Below are 19376 nucleotides of genomic sequence, written 5' to 3' on the forward strand. Positions count from 1 at the left end.
AAGGACTGTAGTTTGTCAAGTTATTAACTCCCTTCAGAAATTCTGGGGTGGTGATGCAGGAATGGAGAAGTGTAATGCGGTTTATTTAATTATAGTATAACAAAATAAAACACAATTGAGCTTTGAAGTCTAAAAGTAAAGTTTTTCAAACGGGCAATACTATAATTAACTTGTTCACTTTCTACATGATTGTGATGTTCAGTAGCCATTAATAATGCTTTACCAAAGCAAAAACATGAAAAAAAAGCCAAATAATTTTTTTAAACTCCTAATAACAACACTTTCGCAACAATAGTTACAGAACATGGATTTTTAATGAATCTCATACTGCAATGAAGACACTGAACACTTATGAACAATTACATCAACAGAGTAAAAACACCTGCTTCTACACAACACTTATAAATGCACACTTTCCCCAAAAAAAACTTATTTGTTCACAGATTTAAGCAACAGATGATTTACATAGGATTCTTCAGTTCCAGAATAGGTACAGAATTTTCACTCTGCAGAAATTGATGTGCAGTGGCTGAGAAAGGGTGTTATTTGTCCAACAACACACCTCTCAAGAAATTCTCTTGACACATGGTTTCCAGTAAACACACATTTCCTCCTGCTGTGACAGGAAATTCTGGACTCATCGGCACATGGACAAAACCACTCCCACTTCCAAACACTGCTTCAGATGAGACCAAGGCAGTGGGCCACATGATTTCACTGCAGCCGCATGCACACACATCCCCGCGCACACTCAAGTGCACAAACAGGTGTGCACACACAGCACCCCCAGCTCCTTCATGACGCCTGAAGACACCCCGTGACCACAGTGGTGGGTCCCGCTCCTGAGAAGGGCCAAGCCCTAGGGAGGGAAATGGAGCTGCGTGTGGAGCCTCATCAGCACGGCCACACGGCTGGCACACACGCTGGGTTTACTCGCTGCCCATTGTTTCCGTGGGCAGAGATCTGGGTAAGTCTGGAGCAATGACGTGCAGACAGTTTCCAATGTTGCTAGCAGTGACTCTAGTAAGACACTCAGCTGTGAGACTAAAGCAGGAGAGAAGCCGGTGTGTGTGGGGGCGGGAGGGCAGCTCTGAGTGAGACCCAGGGTGGGGGCCCATCCTCACACCGCAGTTAGGGAATGTCAGACTCCAACATCAGCTCCTGAGCCGCCACTGCTGTAAAGCTGCCCTGAAACTCCTGCCGTCTCACCTTCACTACTCAGATCTCCCTCCCACCCAGCCAGGGGTCCCCCAGACCCAGTCCCGACCATTCAGGGCCGAGAGGCCTGAGGTTGGCTACCAAGGGGCCTGACCGAAGGACCCGCGGGTGAAGGACCAGCATTCAGGCCGCCCCACCTGTGACACCACAAAATGGAAGCAGTGATGGGACGAGGCCGACACGATGGCTACCAGTGTCCCTCTCTGTGCCTGTCCCAGGACAGCCTCCAAGGGTTACAAATGGGGCAGGGGGGAGGCTGGGGGGCACTGAGATGTCTCGCTATCAAACTGTAACTCAATAAGAAACACGACTCGTGAACACTGGACAGAAAGTCCTGAGAAGGCAGGAGTGACAGGCTCCAGGCAGAAGGGGCCCTTGGCAGCCCTTCCTGGGCAGGGCCATCGCTGCGCCCACCTCTCCTGCCTTCTGGATGAGCTCATTCCAGCTCTAAATCACAAGTGCCTGAGCCACTAACAGTGACACCCAAGTTTCCCAAATACTTCATGTCTGAGGTAGAACTCATTTATTTGCATTGCTGGCTCTCAGATGCCGCCAGGAAGTGAACCCACTTGGAAACATGCAAACCCAAGGTGTAGAAAATAAATAAGGTTTGTCTTCAGGTAGCAGGGCCTTCTAGAAAGGTCAAGTCACATTCAATGGGTAAGTCATCTGAAACTTCTAGAAACTGTTTATAACCACAGCTATAAACTAAAGTGCTTTAAATTTTACTTAATATCTGGAATCAGTGATTAGAACCATTCTATTTCAGAATTTGCCAGCATGAGATACCTCAGGAGATTGAAATGGTTTTCCATAAAAAGAGCAGAAAATTTTTCTTTTCAAAACAAACTGTCCAAATGTTGCAAATTCAACACTCTACGCTTTTTTTAACTTCTAAAATCGAAGCAGATTCACAACTGTAACAGAACACAGAGGTGAAGCTGAGTTAGCAGACGCCAGAACCCCACACAGACGTGAGATCTCTGCCCACTCCCGCCGGACAGGCACACATGCACCATCGCTCCAGAGACCACTGACCACTCGCCCAGATGCCCCGCCCTCCTGTCACCCAACACACCAGGGACTCACTACACCAGCGGCCACGGAAGGGGGTCCACCTCACGGCCGCAATGCCCACACACACAAAACGGAAAGAAGCAACAGGGCACACCTCTGGACACTTCATGCAAGCTGGGTACAGCGAGGAGAGAGCGCCCTGCTCAGGCCCACCGCCCACAGCCGCGGCGTCCCAGCGCCCAGCGAGCCAGCAGGCACGGTCCCCGGCCGGCCGGAGTCTCGGAACGGCCCTCACTTCTCCTGCAGCAGCGCCGGGATGTTGATGTTCCAGCCAATGGCCTGCCGGTCAAAACCGCAGGTGAACAGGTTGCACACGGGGTGGTCCTCGCTCCAGGCTGAGCCGCACACCATCCGCCGGTGGCCCTGCAACCAGGCACAGCGCCGTCAGAGCAGGGCCTGAGCAGGACCATACCCCCACAACCCGTCAGAAAGGGGGGCTGTGAACTGGACCCGTCAGGAGAACTCCTGTGCTGCTGGGGGAGCTGCCGTGAAACAAGAGGTGGGAACATGGCTGAGCTCAGTGCAGCCCAACCAGCGCCTCAGGACCCTTTCTCTAAGAACAGGAGTCAGACAGCAGTCAACAGGAAGAATGCAGAAATGGGATTAAACATTAAACATTAAATGGGATTAACATCCTCTGGGATGTTTTAATGAATAAATGAGGATGGATGATGTGGGAAGAAACAAATATAATTCACTCAAAGACCCCAAGCACATTTGAACAAATAATTGCTTCAAGGGATAAAGGAGCTAGAAATATACCTTTGGTGCCAAACAAAACAAAGATAAAATAAGTAGCCTTTCAAGCAGATTCCCGCCACCTTCAGAATGCTGGAACAAACACTGCAGGCTATCTGGGGAGTTTAAAGTGGACACACTGACCTGTTACTTTAATATACAACAGGTACAGGGCAGAATTCAGAAAAGCTGACAGAAATCCCAGAAGTAAAACATACTCTCAACAGAACAGCACCAAAATTCCCTCTGCAAGACATCTCCATGGTGGGGTGCCATCCACACACTGGGGCGGCCTTCCCAGGCCAGAGGCCCAGGGCCGCCAGTGGAGGGACATCCACTGCAGGATCAAGGCCTCCCCTCCATGACCACTGAGAAACCTGCAGCGGGTCACCCGAGACGGGCACTGAAGTCAGGGCTCCGGACGAGAGACTACAAACGCCAGGCCCACGGCAGGACACTGGTGTCAGTGCCCTCACAGCAGGGGGAGGGGCTAGGAAGCTGGGGAGTGGGGGGCCCAGAGCACCCCCATTAGGTCCATGCTCCCACTCACACCCCTTTGCTCACTGGGCCCCAGCGCCCTCGAGTCAAAAGACCAAGTACTTCTGATGGAGACCTGGTAAGAAGAGGGTATAAAATTGTGAACTTTCTTCTGCTGACTGCATGTGAGATTATTGTTTTGAATGTACTTAGGTAATTAAAACCCACTGTGAGAATTAACTTCTTTCCTTCAGGAGGGGCTCCTGGAGCACTGAACACAGCCAGGCTGGCTGGGAGCTCCCCACATCAGAGAGCAAGGCCCGCCCCCAGCCGCCCACACAGGCGGCCCCAGCACGCACCTGCCGACTGCTGCGTGGGAGCCTGGCCAGCCGCACACCCGACATGTCGAACAGCCTCACCTGGCGGTTGTCATGGGGGAGGGCGATGATTTTTTGGCCAACACACACATTGATCCTACAATGCGTAGGAGGAGAGAAAAGTTAGTTATGTAACCAACAGGTGACAACACGAGTTTTTGACATTACAGGCGATAATGTAGTGGGGGTTTCACACATTCCACTCTTCAAGCCAAAACACATTAGCAAACCGAGGTGTTACCAGCCTATGGCATCAGAAAACGGGCTGAGTTACTCCCCTGTAACTTACATGTGCTACACAGTAACCTCTGGCCAAAAATGATTTGTTCTTAATTCTTAAAAAGCTCAACACACTAACCTGATTTTGTACCCAGGTTTCAGTACTTATAGAATACAGAATGTGCATTAGAGGATCAATAAAAGATATTTTCCTGGGAGTTTAAAGCACTTTTCCCAAGGCCCTACAAGTGAACACAAGTTTATAGGAAGCCAACACATGCCACAAGCCCCCTGAAGGCCACCCTAATGGTCCATGGAGGAGCACCCATCACCTGTTGATGGCAGAGTCTGTGCGGATGGTGGCAATGGGGGACCGCATGTTCTTCAGGTCCCAGACCTTCACAGTGCGGTCGTCACTGCCAGAGACCACGTTATCTCCCACGGTAAACACAGCGGAGGTCACAGTGCTGCCAAGAGAGGGCACAGGGTCAGAACCTCGTCAGCAATTCCCTGTCCACACTGCACAGCAGACACCAATCCTGCCACCCCAGGGCCTGTCGGGAGGGCAGAGAGGCGGGGATGTGGACACCGTGAGTGGTCAACTCCGCTCACTGGTCCTCCTGCTAACCCCTGCCAGCTCACAGAGGCTGCACTGACCTCTCCAAGGCAGCCTCACCACATCCCGGCAGTGGAGCAAGGAGAGGGCTCCCAGACAAGATGGGCCAAATAGACAGGACCCACTGAAATCTCTAGAGCAGACACTTAAACATTCATACCAACTGAGACTTTCAGACAATTCAATCAGAGCACTGGAAAAAAAATTCATTCCAACAACAACAAAAAAACATTTTAAAAATGATCTGAACAGACTTCTCCAAGAGAGGGTTACAGATGGCAAACAGGCCCATGAAAACATGCTCAACATCACTAATCACCAGGGAAATGCACACCAGACCCCAGTGAGTTGGTACTCCACACCTGTCAGAATGGCTGTCATCAAGGAGACAAGCGATCAGTGTTGGAGAGGGTGGGGAAAAAGGGAACCGTCCTACAATGTTGATGCAAACGTAAATTGGTACAGCCACTGTGAAAAACATTGTGGAAATTCCTCAAAGACAGAACCATCATGTGACCCAGCAATATCACTCCTGGGTATTTAACTGAAAAAAGAAAAAAAATCAAAAAGATACACACATCCCAAAGTGCGTGGCGGCATTGTTTACACCACCACAACACCGAAGCAACCAACAAGTCCACTGACAGAGGACTGGGTAAAGAGGATGCGGTCCATACAGAGGGATGGACCTGGAGGGCACTGTGTTAAGGTCAAAGGCCGAGTGCACCACAGGGAGAAAGACGGAGACAAGGGTAACCCCAAGAGCAACCCAATGACTCATCCAAACTCCTCATCTGACAACAAGGACACAGTGGAGGCTTGAGTGGGAACCAGGTGCTGCTGCCCCTCAGGTCACAGGGCCATCTGAGCGCCCGGCCACTGACAAGGCCCTAAGGCAGACACCTCCACTGCTGGTGACCTCCCTGTGGATGTGAGGCCTCAGGAGGTCTGGCCCAGTTAAACCTCAGTTAACACTCTGCTAAATTAGTGGGAAAAGTCCCACAAAGCTTGTCAAACCCTGTCAATGAAATGCTGAAAGACACTGGGTTTCCATCAGGAAACCTGACAGGTATCGTGGGGCATCAAAGCAAGAGGCTGGCTGCAGTCCTTCCAAGAACTGTCCTCCCAAGGCCTCTCCCACACGGTCCCTTGGGGCGGTGGAAGGCCCGGCCCCACCAACGCCCGCCGCCTCATTTATCTTGTCGCCGAGAGCAGCCGAGCGTGTGCCTCCAGCTGACAGAGCAATTCCTCCGCCGCAGCACGCCTAGAACGTTCGTTCCGCTCCCTCTGTGGGCCTCCATCAGCGGAGACGGAAAGCTGGGCTCCTCATTAGGACCCACAGCTGTCCCCCCATCACACAGGGAAGCTGCTGCTTTGCATAACAATCTGCTGAAACTTCCCGGCCAAGGAAGAAAGTGCACAATGTGGAAAATGAAGCCCAGAGACAGGAGGCAGCAACTCCGCTGGCACCAGCCACAGGCGCCTTCTCACTCTGAAGGGGATGGGGCCTCCGACAGGGCAGAGTGAGCAGGCAGAGAGCACACACTCCAGCAACAGGGCCCAGGCAGACCCTCACAACTCTTCCACCTTTGCAGGCAGCATAAGGGGCATGGGGAGTGCAGACCCAGGTGTGACGTGACACATGGCCCACGCCACCCTCCTGCCTGATGGCCACTGCGCACAAACCCACAAGGACCTAACTGATGCTGCTCACAGGGCTCGGGCAGCCCCCCACCTTCCACCCACTGGCCTCCAAGCTGTGCTCAAGAAGCTAGGGTCCCCAAGGAGGAACCCATCCTCGGGGACAGGCTGGGCCCTCAGAGCACCGCCCCCACAAGCACGCCCCCCGCCCCCCAAGTTAGAGAATGCTCAGCTCCCGCAGTTCACGATCTCAAATACCTGAGTGAGAAATGGAAACTCATCTCCCAACGACACAAACTTCTGAGGAGTCCTGGAAGGCCAGCTCCCCAAGGAGCAGACCCTGAGATAACAAGCATTCAAAGGAAGTCAGGTTTGCACCACACCTCTTCTTTATGGGATTTCAAGTCCAGCTTCCCCTGGAGGAGGGCAGGGGACACTCCAGCACCAGGGCCAGACCTCACCTGATGCCCCTCTCCAGCTGCCCCCAGGCTCAGTGCAGACATTCCTGCTCACTTCACAATGAGTCTAACCCCAGAACCACTCCCTCGACCAGCACGTGCCAGGCCCTGCGTCCTATGAGAAAATACACGACAGAGGGTACTGACACTATCCAGCCGAGGGCCCTGACAAGGTCGCGTGCACACAGGCCTCAGAGCCGCGTGCAGCACCCATCAGAAGTGACACGGGCTGCACGGAACATGACACCTGTAGAGGCATGGGTGCAACCTCCTGCAGGCACCACCGCCACCGCACCCTGCTCCCTGCCCCAGGGCGTTCAAGGCATCCTGCCAACACCTTATCAGACCCAGAAGAAGCGCAGACAGAAAGAAATTTTTCTGTGAGACATCGTATCTTGTTTTCTTTAGACAAGAAAGCACCTGAGTTCACACTCTAGGAATAAAGTAAACAATTATATGAAAGGAGTTTAGGCAAAAAGAAAGAAAAAACTCTGCATTCTCAGATATTTCTAAGAATGAAATATTCCGTGCTGAGCTAATTTCCGATTTCTTCAGCACCAGAGTTTATGGCACGTGTAGACACCATCAGCTGGGCACAGCCTGGAGTCATCGGCCACCCACAGGGGAAGCTTAATGACCAGTGACTGCCTCCGTTGCTGGCCCCTTTTTACCGCAATGGAAACAAAACAATATGAAACTAAAAACAGGGTGACAACTCTGCCGCCCTCCACAGGAGGCGGTGGTGCTGGGGGGCTTCTCTCAAAGGCAGCAGGGGTTCCAGCACCACAGTAAGTTTCATGACAGTGAGAGCCCACATGGCCGGAGTCCAGCCCCATTGACTGCACGTCACAGGGGGGCCAGGGCATTGTCCCCACCAGGCCATCCTCACGTGGTGGTGGAAAGCACATGAACGCACAAGGACTGAGCCCATCAGACAAAAAGTTCTGGGTTCCGGCTATAGCTGATGACAGAAATACATGAGAAATGAACTGCCAATAGCTGAAATTCCTGTGACAGTCCAGATTTTTCCAACTAAACATCTCTGTCATTTCCAAGAACAGGACACACTACAATCCCCAGTTATCAGGAAAACAGCTGGTTACAAAAGGTCTCTAAAACTGCTTTTCAGTCAAACTGGTACACCTTGGGCCACCAAAAGCTTGTCTAATAATACAGACCCCAAGCTTTGCTACATAAATCCTGTTAAGATTCCTATTATAATGAAAAAATTTCATAATACAGCATGAAAATAAAAGAACATACCAAAAAGGGGGTGGGGGGTTCATTTGTCTTTTTCACAAATGCACAATGAAAACCCTAAACAGACACTCCACCCGGAGCTCTCTCTCCATCCAGCAAAAATAATACAGCCAGATCTCAGGGTGACTCATCACCTATAGACGTTCATTTATCTTACAGAGAAGTGTTATATCTCAAAGTGTTATATTCTTTTCCTTTCTGAAAAAGGCACAGGAGCCAAGTGAAAGTTGGGGTCGTGAAAGTTTCATTTCTCCAGAAATGAAAAGGAGAAAACAGTATCTCCCCCAGCTCCTAGAGAAGCTGGGCTACAGAACTGAGTCAGTGATGCTGAAGCCTACACCGCTACACCTTGCCTAAGGAACAACCAGCACACAGAACACTCGAATTACCTGTATTTCACGTTAAAGTACTCACATCACAGAAGATGTTAAGAGCCCAACACACTTCACTAGAGAACTTGTGCTGAGTCCCTATAAATGAAAATACACCCTAAGATAAACTTTCCCAAAGTGTGTTCCACATCCTAACAACATGAAACGTGCAGTCACACAGTAAGAAACACTGCCTCTGCGTAAGCAACCATCCCCTGAGAACACTCCACAGGGACTTTCCAGGGTGACACAAGGGAAAGAGCCACATTCCTGAGAACAGCACACCTGAGTGTCTGTTTCAATGCTCAGAAAACCACTGGGTTAACAGGACCAAGAAAACCACCCTAGAAAACCCAGTCACCTCCAGCCCAGACCAGAGTTAAAAAGACATTTACGCAACCAAGACTCACTCCGTGTGGCCCTGGAACACGTTCACGGAGTGGATGGAAGGGTCGCGGAAGTCCCACAGACGGAACGTCGTGTCGCGGGAGGAGGTCACCACCAGCCGCTGGGTCGGGTGCGTGCAGCAGTGCGTCAGCTCCTGGTCATGCCCTGTGGGAGATGGAAGACGCAGTCACAGTGAGGCCCCCGCTCAGCTCCCAGGAAAAGCAGCTGCAGGGACGGTGTGTGGGGTCAAGGGGGGCCCGTGTCCCTTCCCCTCGTGCATTCAAAAGACCTGAATGAGCAGTGTGGGAGGGACACTCCTGACCCCGACGGATGAAAGGTAGGGAGGGTCTCTAACAGCCGAATGTGTGAGAAAGTACAGTTCTGAGTTTCGCATGTGAGAAGAACCTCTAATAACCCATGGGTGGAGCGCACGGTGGGACACATCCCTGTCACTCAATGACAAAACACACTGACAAACAGGTATGAAGGCCGGTGGCAGGCAGGAGGCTGTACACGCCCTGCTGGACTCCTGCCCTGCATGTGGGCACAACCTGCAGATGAGTGGGATGCTGTTCTGGTGATCTCAGTACATTATAACGCAAAATGGGCTTTGCAGGTATGACTAAGGCCTCCAAATCACATGGCCTTCAGTTAGTCAAAAAAAAAAAAAAAAAAACACACAGACTTCCTGGGTGGCCTGCTGTAGTTAGGTGAGCCTTTTTAAGGGTCCCGAGAGAGACTCGCTCCTACTGGCCTGGAGGAAAGCCAACAGCATGCTGTGAGAAGCCTCTGTCCCTCCGCTCCACATGATGCCAGCCTGTCAGGGAAGATGGACGAGCTCATGAACAAAAGATCTCACACCATACAGAAATAGAAAGCAAAAAAAAAAAAAAAAAAAAAAAAAAAAAAAAAAAAAAAAAAAAAAAAAAAAAAAAAAAAAAAAAAAAAAAAAAAAAAAAAAAAAAAAAAAAAAAAAAAAATGACCTGTCAGGGAGTGGACGAGCTCTGACGTCTCCACGTCATACAGATTGGCCGTTCTGTCCCAGGAGGCTGTCACTGCCTGCTTCCCGCCGACCAGCCAGTCAGCAGCTATGACTACTCCCTGGTGGCTCTTCAGAGAAGTCAGCGGCGCCCGGATGGTGGGACAGTCGCTGGACGGGTCGGCGTCTGCATCAGGTTCGTCCTTGTCAGAGCACTCCACTTCATCCTCGCCACAGAGCTGCTGCTGGGGAAGCAGAGGTGGGTCCCTGGGGAGCCTGACCTTGCAGACCAGCCGCACAGTCAGACCGCTACTGCCTATCCTTCTAGGACTTAACGACCATTATGACCGTCCCAGCGGGTGTCTGGCACTAAGTAAACACGCATACACATGCCATGTAAGAGCACACACTACATGGACACACGTACACAAGGATCTGTGTGTCACATCCACAAACACAGCAGAGTTAAAATAAAATCTTTAAAATAAAAAATATATACATAACACACCCAATTAAAAATGAATTCTTCAGTGGCTTCCCTGGTGGCTCAGTGGTAAAGAATCCACCTGCCAATGCAGGAGACACATGTTCAATCCCTAGTCCAGGAAGACCCCACATGCCTCGGAGCAACTGAGTCCGAGAGAGACAACTATCAAGCTCTGTGCTCCAGAGCCCAGGAGCTGAGACTACCGCAGCCCAGCATCCTGGAGTCTATGCTCTGCAACAAGGGAACTCACCACAATGAGAAGCCTGTGCATCACAACTAGAGTAGCCCCCACTCGCCGCAACTAGAGAAACCCTCACAGCAACAAAGACCCAGCATGGCCAAAAATTTAAAAATAAAAATAAATTTTAAAAAATGAACTGTTAAGACTGCTTGCCTAAAGAAAGCTCACTCTTACTCGTTACCGGAATTTATTAATTACTTAACCCATCTCCAAACAGAACAATGTTTAAAGGTTTAAAATGAGAAAAGTAATCTTCACAGGCAAAAATAAGAAAACTGGAAGATTACTATCACCCTCTAACAATTACAGCCAAAACATAAACAGAAATCTAACCTCTGCTTGACCACGTGAACTCACCCAGTGCCCTGCGCCTGTGAAGACCCCCACCTGTGGGAGCAGCACAGGGAGGGCCCCTGTGTACATACCCCACAGAAACTGGAGATCAGATCAAGTCACCCAAGAGGAGGATGAGAGCCCACGTGAGGACCCAAAGAAGGCACTGGGCTGATGTGGTGCAACTACATCCGACAGGACAGGTAGGAACTGGGCGGTCTGTGGTTTAAACCTGTGGTCGTTCTTCTCAACATGCAACCTAACTTGTCACCAACATTAAAACTTGACCCACGTGACAATGACATCACACACCCCACTGACCTACAGGGTTTATCTCATATGAGAGACAGACAAGTTGTCTACAATCAAATATATAAAACACTAAAAACTTAACCTAACCTTAAAATTAAAGGACTAACATATGTATATGTTATAATTTTTGTGGAAAAGGAAGTAAATGTAAACACAGGCAATGTAGACAGATGCACGCCCTGGTCTGCTGGGCGGCCTGTGGGGAGGGCTGGCACCGGCTAGTGTCCTGGCAGGCAGACGGTGGCCTCGCTTGGCCTCTCCTCGGTGCACGCAGGGAGAAGGCACAGGGAGCTCTCAGGAGCCTCTTCTCCTCCAGACACCAATCCTGCTGGTCAGAGCCCCAGCCTGTAACCTCACTTGACCTTAGTGACGTCTTCCGAGGCCCATCTCCATGGACAGGCCCCTGGGGTGAGGGTTCTAAGCTATGAATCTGGGGACACATACATTCAGTCCACAACATTGCTTGTCCTAAAACTCACAGATGTCCAGAACCCACAAACATACCCCAGGTCGTGCTCTCAGGGTAAGTAAACGTGCTGCTTACACTAGAGTCGGCCGCAGGCTGAGGAACAGGCAGCTGGACTGCATACCTCCACACGTGGGCAGTCTGATCTCCAGAGGCTGAGGACAGAAAGCAGGGCGGAGGTGGGGTGGGGGGGAGCATTACCCAGCACACAGACGAGCACGGGTGAGACCCTGCTAAGTCCACTCCTTGAGGGATCACAAGGGATCGACTTGACTTTAACAGGTTCTTCTGAGATGTTCCCAGGAATAGCAAAGGTGCCCAGAGATAATTACCTATAAAAATAATTCCCTCCATCCCAAGGTAGAAAGTTCTGAAGGCTCAGAGAAAACTCACAAGGCATGGATTTCATTCTCCACCTGGCTAATCTAAGACGACAGACACCCAAGTCCATAGTAACTCAAGTGCACGATCCCATCTGCTGAACCAGGAGGCATCTCGCCCCAGCCAGGGAGCAGCTGGCACCGAGACCTCACTGTCAGTAGCCAGGCCGCAAGGGGTGCTCAGACCCAGGAAAGCAGAGGGCTGCTGAGAGGCACAGGTGGCCTGCAGATGTGCCAAAGGGCCGCCTCCACCCCACAAAGGAGCACCGTCTGGACTCCACCTTCCCTACCCGCAAAGGCTGCAAAACTCCCCCAAAGCAGTGGATGGCAGCATGGGCCTCGTGGCATCAAAGTGCCCGACATTCTGGCCTCTCGAGCCAGCATCCAGTCCCAGCCCCATGTGCCTCCTCTCCCCAGGCCACCACTCTGCCAGCTTCTGTCCCTACCCCAGCCTCCCAACACGTCTCGACCTCATCCCCTTCTCTCCAGCCCAGCTGTCCCTAGTATCCCTCCAGCTCCCCAATCACACAACAAATGGCCCCCATAACAAGGCTTCACTCCCAGCTGACTGCTCCTCAGAGGTCAGCTCAGATGTTCACTAACTGTCACCTGTCCACAGGTGCAGGTGTGTTCAAACCAGCCTCAAGATGAAAACAGGTACTCTGGTCCTTCACAGAAAAGCCTGATCACTGGTCTAGATACACACTCACCCTCCAGGTTACATCTGTGTCCCCAGAACACCACAGGGGTCCACAGAGTCACACAGTTTTACGGGCCAACTCCTCACTGTGACCAGAAAGTGTGAGACCACTAGGTGAGGTGGAGACAAACCCAAGGGACCAGAGCTCTTTCTGGGAGGACCACTCGGGAAGAAGTGAAGACTTGAGCCCTGCAGGTGCCCAACCCAGGACTGTTGACCTTTCTGTGCCCACAGGGTCTGAGAGAGCCTGAGAGCCAGAGAGTGGGCAGCAGGGATAGGCTCTGTAAAAAGACCTCCAGGAGAACTGAACTAACTCGCAAGCCACTGCTGGTTAAAAATAACCCTTGGTGTTGTTTTCTTTATTCATTTTCCATGCAACTTGTGAAATGTCTACCAACGACCAACTTCTGTGAATGGCATGGTTAATCCTGATGCTGCTGATAAGGAATGACAGTTGTTTTCAGATCAGCAATAACTATTCAATTAAAAAAAAAAAATCAACATACCGGTGAGAGCCAACTGTTCTGATGGATGAAATTTTATGGAATTTACTGCAAAGTAAAAATATTGAAAAACAGGTTTACAGTAAGAATATATCATCAATATCTATTACAACTACAGTATATGTTGTGAGGTTAAATTTAAAGACTAAGGAATTATGATAGTTCAATATTAAGTCTTCTCATTCTATTAAACTATGAATAAAGAGAACAGAGATACAACACAAAATAACTAAATATGAACCACCAAACCACTCAAGAATCGGCTACACAGAAAAACAATACTTGATCTCAAAAACTGAGAAGTCACTGAGAGCTAAAAGTAAACCAAGATGAAAAAAGAAAACTTAATTACAAAAGGCAGAGGTAGATTATGGTGGGGGACACTGTTCACTGCCCACACACCCACCCTCCAGAGAAGCCACAAGTTCACAATCTGCACAGAAATGAGACCACTACTCCCTTCAGGACAGCAAAGCTGGGGACTGCAAGTGAGGCACGTGCCGGGGGAGCCATGGGCCGCACTGCGCGGCGATGATGGGGCCTATGCCCGGGGAGCCATGGGCCACACCGTGCGGCAATGATGGGGCATATGTCCGGGGAGCCATGGGCCGCACCGCGCGGCGATGATGGGGCCTATGCCCGGGGAGCCATGGGCCGCACTGCGCGGCGATGATGGGGCTTACGTCCGGGGAGCCATGGGCCGCACTGCGCGGCGACGATGGGGCTTATGTCCGGGGAGCCATGGGCCACACTGTGCAGCGATGATGGGGCATATGTCCAGGAAGCCATGGGCCGCACTGTGCGGCGATGAGGACAAGGAGCACAGAGCCCATCTCCCTTCTTAACAGGAGCCCCCTCTCATCTAAAACCCAAAAAAGTAAGAAACAATAAGACAGGCTATTTTTCTAAATGGAAGGAAAGAGCAGAAGATTTAAAACTGTTCCAAGTGGCTGACTTTGAGAAGTGGAGATGGCAGTGAGAAGGACAAGCACAAGGCCCCCATGGGTTTGTCACACAAGCTAATGCTTTCTTAATGTTCAGGCTGAGTACTCAGCATGTCACATCCACTGCAGGAGCAGCAGCCCCCAGGTACGGTCCTGAGGGAGATGGAAGGGTCCAGCTGGAGGAACAGTGGACGAGGCAGGGGCGGGGGGCCAAGCAGGACCTGGCCCACAGCCCCGACAGGAGAGTGGTACACCCCCACTGATGGGACGGGAGATGTGCCAGGGAAGAGGAGGAGAGGAGGTGTTCACCCAAGTCCGTGGGGGACACAGCAGACCCTGGAGGCAGGTAGTGGACACCACCTCCAAGTCTGTGTGCAGGGTGAAGGGTGAACTGGCCAGGGGCAACGAGACACAGGCCCAGAGCCGGGGTGCCAGAAGGAAGAGGGGTGAGTGGGACAGCCCATGGTGCCCGCAACAAGGAGTCCAGCGGCCACCAGCACCCACAGGGCCCACATACAGCACCTCTGCACCACGGAGCCTTCTCAATCGGACAGTGCGAAGCCAGTGCACACACGTCAGTCCCAGACCGTGCAAGGCGAGAAGCCGAGGCCCGGCCCCCATAAGGGGACACCCCGTGATCTACAGCTCACCTGACCCCACGTGGCCCGTGTACTTGGCGAGGCTCCGCCCCGTCTCGATACTCCACAACAGAGCCGTGTGATCTGCAAGATCCAAACACACACAAGTGAGCCGCTGCCAACATTAGTCTTTTTAATTAAAGAGAAGGATAAAAATTTTAAACTGAGAAGTTTCATCACCACTAGTACCTCATGGGATTTTGCTCACACTCCTCTGTAATCCAACTGATGCAAGAGGACAAGGGGCCAGTGACCCTCATGAGGCCATGGAACTGGCAGGGGAACCTGGGGACCTGACCCCCGGGGCATGGCCATGCTGCCAGCACCAGGCCTGGGACCTGAGACACCAGGGTCCATGGGTCACGGGATCGTCACCTTGTTGAAATAGGAAGACTTTTCAGAACATCAAGCTATATTCAAATGCAAATAGCACCCAACTCCAGTTCCAAACTATCTGAGATAATCCATGCTCTGTGGACCTCTCCAAAATAAAGATAAAAAGGACACTCATTAAGGAAACCTGACACAAAGTGCTGATTATCCATGTGAGATTTCACAAACATCATAAAAGGGAATCTGTATGCTTTTTTTAAGCTATAATTTCCAAAATAATCTGGGGTGCTCATGTATGAACACAGTTTTAAACAACAGAAAACTTTCTTCATCATTCTAATGACTTTACATTTCCTATTTCCACTCAAAAAGGCTGGATTTCGCACGTAACTTCTCACAAGTTGGCACTCCTTTTCCACAAGCGAGCACATTTTTCATTCCGGGAATTTTTTCTAAAGGGTTATTAGGTTACTAGCTCTCAGAAGGCACTTCCTCTCCAAGGAGGAGAATGGGGCTCTCTGATGCCGCCCCAGGACTCCTGGCAGTGGAACCCCTACACCAGGCCAGCACAGCGCTGTCAGACCACACAGCACGTCCCTGGAGGGACCTCTCAAGTGGGGAAAAGTGAAATACACTATCAAAGCAAATGTACACTGACTACGGCTGACAAGAAAGCCAATCACAACTACCTAATCCCATGAAGAGGCAATCCACCCTGTGCCACAGGACAGTGTCCCGGACAGTGAGTGGGTCCAAACGCAGCCACTCACTCAGATGCCGACAGGCACACGGCCAAGCGTTTGGCCACACTGCCTCCGGGGAGGCCCTGCCCTAAGCTGGGGTGGTTCCAGACTCACCAGCAGATGCCGTCCCCAGCACCACAGGCTGCGTCCTTGCCACACTGACGTCCCAGATGCCATCCCGGTGGCCAATATACTCCTTCACGAGCTGGCACACTGCCCGGGATGTGGTGGTCTTGAAGCTGGAGACGATCTGAAATTGTGATGGAATTTATTGAGCAAATATGTCTCAGTTAAAAAAGAATAAGACAATGTGTTTGGAAAATGCATAAATCATTGAAAAGAAAATTTAAAACATTATAGCAACACAGTGTAGGTGCAGTTACCTCATAAAGCAGGGCAAAGTCCTTACAAAAGCCTCAGAAGAACCCCACAACCACCCCCCACCGCCTGCTTGCCTGTCTGTGTACCTTACATGCCCTCATACACAAACTGAAACTATCACACATTTCCAAATTCTCAAGAAAAAAAAAAAAGCATGACATAAAAAGTCAAGAAGGTATACCCCAAACCCTGAACGCTAATTACTCTCACTATTGGGAGACCTGTATTATCTTATTTTTAGTAATTCACACCAAACCAGGAGAAAAAGAATCTAAGGTGGGACGGAATGAAAAAATAACAGGTGAGGTCACTGAGCACAGTCTCAGCCAGTCCTGCTCCAGAGGGGGAAGGGGGCAGGGCAGGGCCGGCGGGCCCTGGCCTCAGGCAGCACATGGTCTGGCACGGACAATCAGGCACAGCGGTCAGCAGGCGTTGTCCTGCTTGATCCACACAGCACGCAGTCCCCCCTTTCTCTCATAATGGAAGGGCCTGAGGGAGATGCTAACAAAACAGAAAGGGTTTGGTTTTTTAACTGTTCTGAGATAAAAGATGGCTTTTCTGCCTTTAAAATTAATCAGAATACTGAAATGGTAAAACCAAGTTAAAAAAAAAGTGCGAGGTATTCCACAGCTACTTTAAACAGTGATTTAGCAAAGCCCTACAAATGCATCTATGTTTATTTTTAGTATAAACACTTAAAACACAATCCACTATTTCACCACCACCAGGATGAGCCTTCAAATGATTCCTGACACGGTGAAAGGCTGAAACAGACTTCCAGCAGAGACTCACTCTTCAGTGAGTCAGCTTAAATGTAAAACGAGGGACAGCACTTCCCAGGTGGTCCCACAGTAAGGACTCTGCACATTCACTGCCAAGCGCACAGGTTCCATCACTGGTTGGGGAACTGACATTCCACAAGCCATCCAGACACTTTCAGGAGGGGCGGGAGCAAAGCTCATGACAAGCGGTGGGCAATTTCTCAGATACCACTGTTATGAGATATGAACTGCCCCCACTTGCCCAGCAGAAACACGGGTCCATGGCCGAGACTTGTGCCAACCACATTTCCAATGAAGTTGGAGGAGAGGGATTGCAGTTGATGACGTCAAGCAGATGGTCTCAGGCACTGCTTCCAGGTGCATGCCACATTCTGACCACTAAACTGTTTCCCAAATATGGACTCAGGCATAACTGCACAGAGGCCCATGAGACAGACTGAATTACCTCCAGGGAACACTTGCGATGCAAATGTGGAAGGATGCTTCCGAATTATCCTTTGCATTAAAATAAAATTTAAACTACTCTACAAAACAAAGGGCTTCCCAGGTGGCGCTTGTTGTAAGTTCCCTGTCATCGTTCAGTTGCTCAGTCATGTCTGACCCCACAGACTGCAGCACGCCAGCACCAGGTGGCGCTAGTGGTAAAGATTCCACCTGCCAATGCCAATGAAGGAGATGCAAGAGACGCGGGTTTGGTCCCTGGGTCTGGAGGATCCCTTGAAAGAGGAAATGGCAACCCACTCCGCATTCTTGCCTGGAAATCCCATGGACAGAGGAGCCTGGCAGGCTATAATCTATGGGGTCTCAAAGACTTGGGAGAGTTAAAAAGCTAGCTTAAAACTCAACATTCAAAAAACTAAGGTCATGACATCCAGTTCCATTACTTCATGGCAAACAGGAGAAACAAAAGGGGAATCCGTGGCAGATTTTATTTTCTTGGTTTCCAAAATCACTTTGGAGAGTGACTGCAGTCATTAAATTAGAAGATGCTTGCTCCTTGGAAAGAAAGCTATGACAAACCTAGACAGCATATTAAAAAGCAGAGACATCACTTTGCCAACAAAGGTTCATATAGTGAAAGCTATGGTTCTTTCCATAGTCACGTACAGATTTGAGAGTTGAACCATGAAAAAGGCTGACTACCAAAGAACTGATGCTTCTGAACTGTGGTGTTGGAGAAGACTCTTGAGAGTTTCTTGGTCTGCAAGATCAAACCAGTCAATGCTAAAGGAAATCAACTCTGAATATTCATTGGAAGGACTGATGCTGAAGTTCTAATACTTTGGCCACCTGATGCAGAGCGCCAACTCACTGGAAAAGACCCTGATGCTGAGAAAGACTGAGGGCAAGAGGAGAAGGGGACAACAGAGGATGAGATGGTTGGATGGCATCACCGACTCAAACGGACATGAGTCTGAGCAAACTCCAGGAGACAGTGAAGGGCAGTGAAGCCTGGCGAGCTACAGTCCATGGGGGCGCGAAGAGTTGGACACGACTTAGCAAGACTGAACAACAACAACAAAGAGAGGCTTTTTCACAACAAAAGAAAGTTATCTTTATAAAAACCCATGTGAACAATTTCACAAGTTCCTGGGAAAGAGTTTGCTGGTTAGCACATAGTCTGCCCCCACAGGCCTCAGAGCCAGTCTGCAGGCCCCAGGAGGGGCAGATCTGCTGGGGGTGAGGAGCCTGAACCCGTCCGCTCCTCCAAGAACACTCGCTGCAGCAGAGCAGACCTGGAGAGTGAATTTCACCTTCACTCTTTAAGGTGTGTGCACAGGCTACTAAGATCATTAATAGTATGTTTCTTATAAATTCAGATAAATTTTTAGTCTCTAAAATGACTAGGGCTTTTAGCATTTGTAATACATTTTTTTAAAGCAATTATTGTATACATCCTTATCTTTGCTCAAATCTTAAGTTTTACTACTCATGGTAAGAGGTGACTCTATAAATCCTTTCTTCCTCTACTTTAGAAATGATCAGAAAATTTTGGAATTCTAAGACCATACACTGTATATATAAACTGAAATGAACAATATAATTCAAAACAACATAAGAAGTTAAATAAGTAAGAATATAATGTCACTAGACATTTTTAAAAGTACTCTAATGTTAATTTATTTAAAAATTCAAAACTACTAAATGTAAGCTAGATATAACAGAACAAAAAAATATTTTAGTAAGCCACTTACATCCTAGAGTTATCAAAGGAAACACAAGAAAATGTCAGCAATATGCATATTTTAAAAAAAAAAATTACCAAAGACTTTCAAATAAGCAGAAACAGCCTAAGACTGAAGCTGCTCCTTGA

At 49.8% G+C, this 19376-nt stretch overlaps 1 protein-coding gene across 6 annotated transcripts in view; it reads right to left on the reverse strand.

Annotated features, from left to right (window-relative positions):
* Window positions 296-19376, reverse strand: part of WDR37 (WD repeat domain 37) — a 35321-nt gene continuing 16240 nt past the window's right edge. For 2 of the 6 annotated variants that reach the window (XM_018057339.1, XM_018057338.1), the window contains exons 6-14: window positions 16014-16149; window positions 14836-14907; window positions 13245-13289; window positions 11737-11990; window positions 9824-10064; window positions 8863-9004; window positions 4439-4573; window positions 3870-3984; window positions 296-2658 (exon numbers count right to left, since the gene is read on the reverse strand). In XM_018057339.1, coding sequence (XP_017912828.1) covers window positions 2527-2658; window positions 3870-3984; window positions 4439-4573; window positions 8863-9004; window positions 9824-10064; window positions 11737-11990; window positions 13245-13289; window positions 14836-14907; window positions 16014-16149 — 1272 coding nt within the window. In that variant the 3' untranslated portion in view covers window positions 296-2526. The remainder of the gene's footprint in view (window positions 2659-3869; window positions 3985-4438; window positions 4574-8862; window positions 9005-9823; window positions 10065-11736; window positions 11991-13244; window positions 13290-14835; window positions 14908-16013; window positions 16150-19376) is intronic. The other 4 variants (XM_018057344.1, XM_018057343.1, XM_018057342.1 and 1 more) reach the window with 4 other exon arrangements.

This window comes from Capra hircus, chromosome 13 (assembly GCF_001704415.2).
Source record: "Capra hircus breed San Clemente chromosome 13, ASM170441v1, whole genome shotgun sequence".
NCBI classification, from domain to species: domain Eukaryota; kingdom Metazoa; phylum Chordata; class Mammalia; order Artiodactyla; family Bovidae; genus Capra; species Capra hircus.